Raw genomic sequence first — 2,309 nt, 5'->3', positions numbered from 1 at the left:
AAAATATCAAGTGGACTACATCCAGCGTAACACTTAATGATTCTTTTGTAGAATTTTCTAACAGATAGATTATTCCATATGATTTTGTTAATTAACGAGAAAATTTAAAAATTTTATAATTTGCGAACCAATTTAAAATGAATTCTAAAGTTTAATGAATGCAAACGTATTGAATTATATTAGTTTTAATATAACTATGTACGTAATGGGCATGGCTACCATCTATGACTTGTCCATACGAGAACCTCCATGGTCCCAAGACTCCCAACTGCCTATGCAGGAAAATAAATATCAAATTAGAAAAGTAAGATATAAACAACTTTTCTCCCACGTGGGATTTAATTTCTCAGGAAACCCCACCTGTTCCACGTTGTTTACACATTGAAGGCAGCAACGTTTAAAACACACCCATGTCCTTAAATTTTAATTTTCTTGTGCTATATATAGTTATATACAAACTTCACTCCCTTTCAATCCCTGCAAGCATAATGGCATCGAACTCAGGGCAAACCCACATGCAGAGTGTTGTGATGAAGAAGAGAAAGGCCGGAAGGAAGAAGTTTCAGGAGACTCGGCACCCAGTTTACAAAGGTGTTCGACAGAGGTTTGGGAAGTGGGTGTGCGAGCTTCGGCAGCCAGACAAGAATTACAAGTCTCGCATTTGGCTCGGGACCTTCACCTGCCCTGACATGGCCGCCAGGGCTTATGATGTAGCAGCTTGGGCTCTCAAGAGGGACCCTGCTGCATTGAATTTTCCTCAAGAGGCAAATGCTCTGCCTCAGTGTGCTGCTGCTCATGAGCTCTCTTCTTGTTCTTCATCGTCGTCGTCTGTGTCGTTGATGGAGAAGGTAGAAGAAGAAGGGTCCAGAGAAGTGGTGTATTTGGATGAGGAGGAGTTGTTTAACATGCCAGAGTTGCTTGACAGCATGGCCGAGGGGTTGATCCTCACCCCACCAGCCATGCAAAAAGGGTTCAATTGGGATGAATATGATGATCATGGTTTGGAGAAAACTGTGGACTTTACTCTCTGGAGTGACTGATATATATTCATCAATTTGGTCACCTCAATTTGTTATTAGTCCCATAAATTAGTGACATGCATATATAGTAACATTCTCTAGTTCATTTGTTCATTTAGAATCATCTGGACTGAATTGTAATGAATTCTTAATTAATTAGATTATCTTTTGCTGCCCTGATTAATTACACATTTCTTATTATGAATCATGGAGTAATGTGAGAGGAATCTTGAATCTTCTCACCCTATCCTTTGGCGGTTAATGTATTAATTAATAGTTTATCATAATAATTGATGTAATAAGTACGCATTAATTGTCACGTTATGTCAAAAAATCTAATCTATTTAACATTAATGATGCGTTTGGATGAAGTAGTTTGAAATTACTAAGGAATTCACAAATGACGGAATTTAAAACGATATGATTTAAAATTCTAGAATATGTAAATTCTCTTGTTTGGATAACATATAAACATAATGGAGTTTAAATACGGAATTTATGGTAGTTTTAATTTTTGATGCATCAATTCAAAAGAGTGATGGTGATGGTGGTAACAATAAAAATGATGTTTATGGTGAGTTGACCATATTGGTAGGGGTGATGGCCCACAAGCGGTGGGAGAAATGGTGGTGGCTAAAATTCGGGTGTTGGCGGTGGCGGTGGTGGTGGTGGTGGTGTCGGCAATGGCGGTGATGGTGGTGGCGGCAGTGACAATGATGGTGATGGTGATGGTGATGGTGATGGTGGTGGTGGTGGTGGTGGTGACGGTGATGGTGATGGTGGTGGTGGCAGCGGCGGTGGTGGCGGTCTCGGTGTTGGTGTTGGTGGTGGTGGTGGCGGCAGCGGCAGCGGCGGTGGTGGCGGGGGTGGCGGGGGTGGTGGTGTTAGTGGTGGTGACGTTGGCGGCAATGGTGGTAGTGTCGACACGACTTATTTTTCTTTTGTAAAAATTGGAATTTTGAAAATGACACCAATTTAGGTGGAATTTAAAGTTGGAATTTACAGTCTTCAAATCCCAAGTTTTTTTCCACCTAGAATTTACAAAATTTTGTATTTATTGACCCAAACAAGGAAATTAGAGCATGTAATTTCTTAAATGCTGAGTTTTGTTTAAATTCCGAGTTTTTTTCCTTCATCCAAACACACCATAAGTTTTTTAATTAATACTGATACTTCAATGTTGTATCATAGTCACACCGAATCTATCACCTAATAGGAGCCACACATAGAAATTTCCGGTTAAACTAAAAGGAATTAAGATCTCATGCGAAGAAGTGTAAATTAATTGAC

At 39.6% G+C, this 2,309-nt stretch overlaps 1 protein-coding gene across 1 annotated transcript; it reads left to right on the top strand.

Moving 5' to 3' along the window:
* Nucleotides 1–470: 470 nt before the first annotated feature.
* On the top strand, nt 471–1,040 carry LOC147281982 (dehydration-responsive element-binding protein 1D-like). Its single transcript, XM_086248983.1, has one exon. The coding sequence runs from the start codon at nt 489–491 to the stop codon at nt 1,038–1,040; it is 552 nt and encodes a 183-aa protein (XP_086105109.1). The 5' UTR covers nt 471–488.
* Nucleotides 1,041–2,309: the final 1,269 nt, after the last annotated feature.

The sequence above is a fragment of the Dryas octopetala genome, chromosome 6 (genome assembly GCF_963921425.1).
Source record: "Dryas octopetala chromosome 6, drDryOcto1.1, whole genome shotgun sequence".
NCBI classification, from domain to species: domain Eukaryota; kingdom Viridiplantae; phylum Streptophyta; class Magnoliopsida; order Rosales; family Rosaceae; genus Dryas; species Dryas octopetala.
The sequence above is the reverse complement of the archived record's forward strand: the minus strand, read 5'-3'. Positions and strand labels throughout refer to the sequence as shown.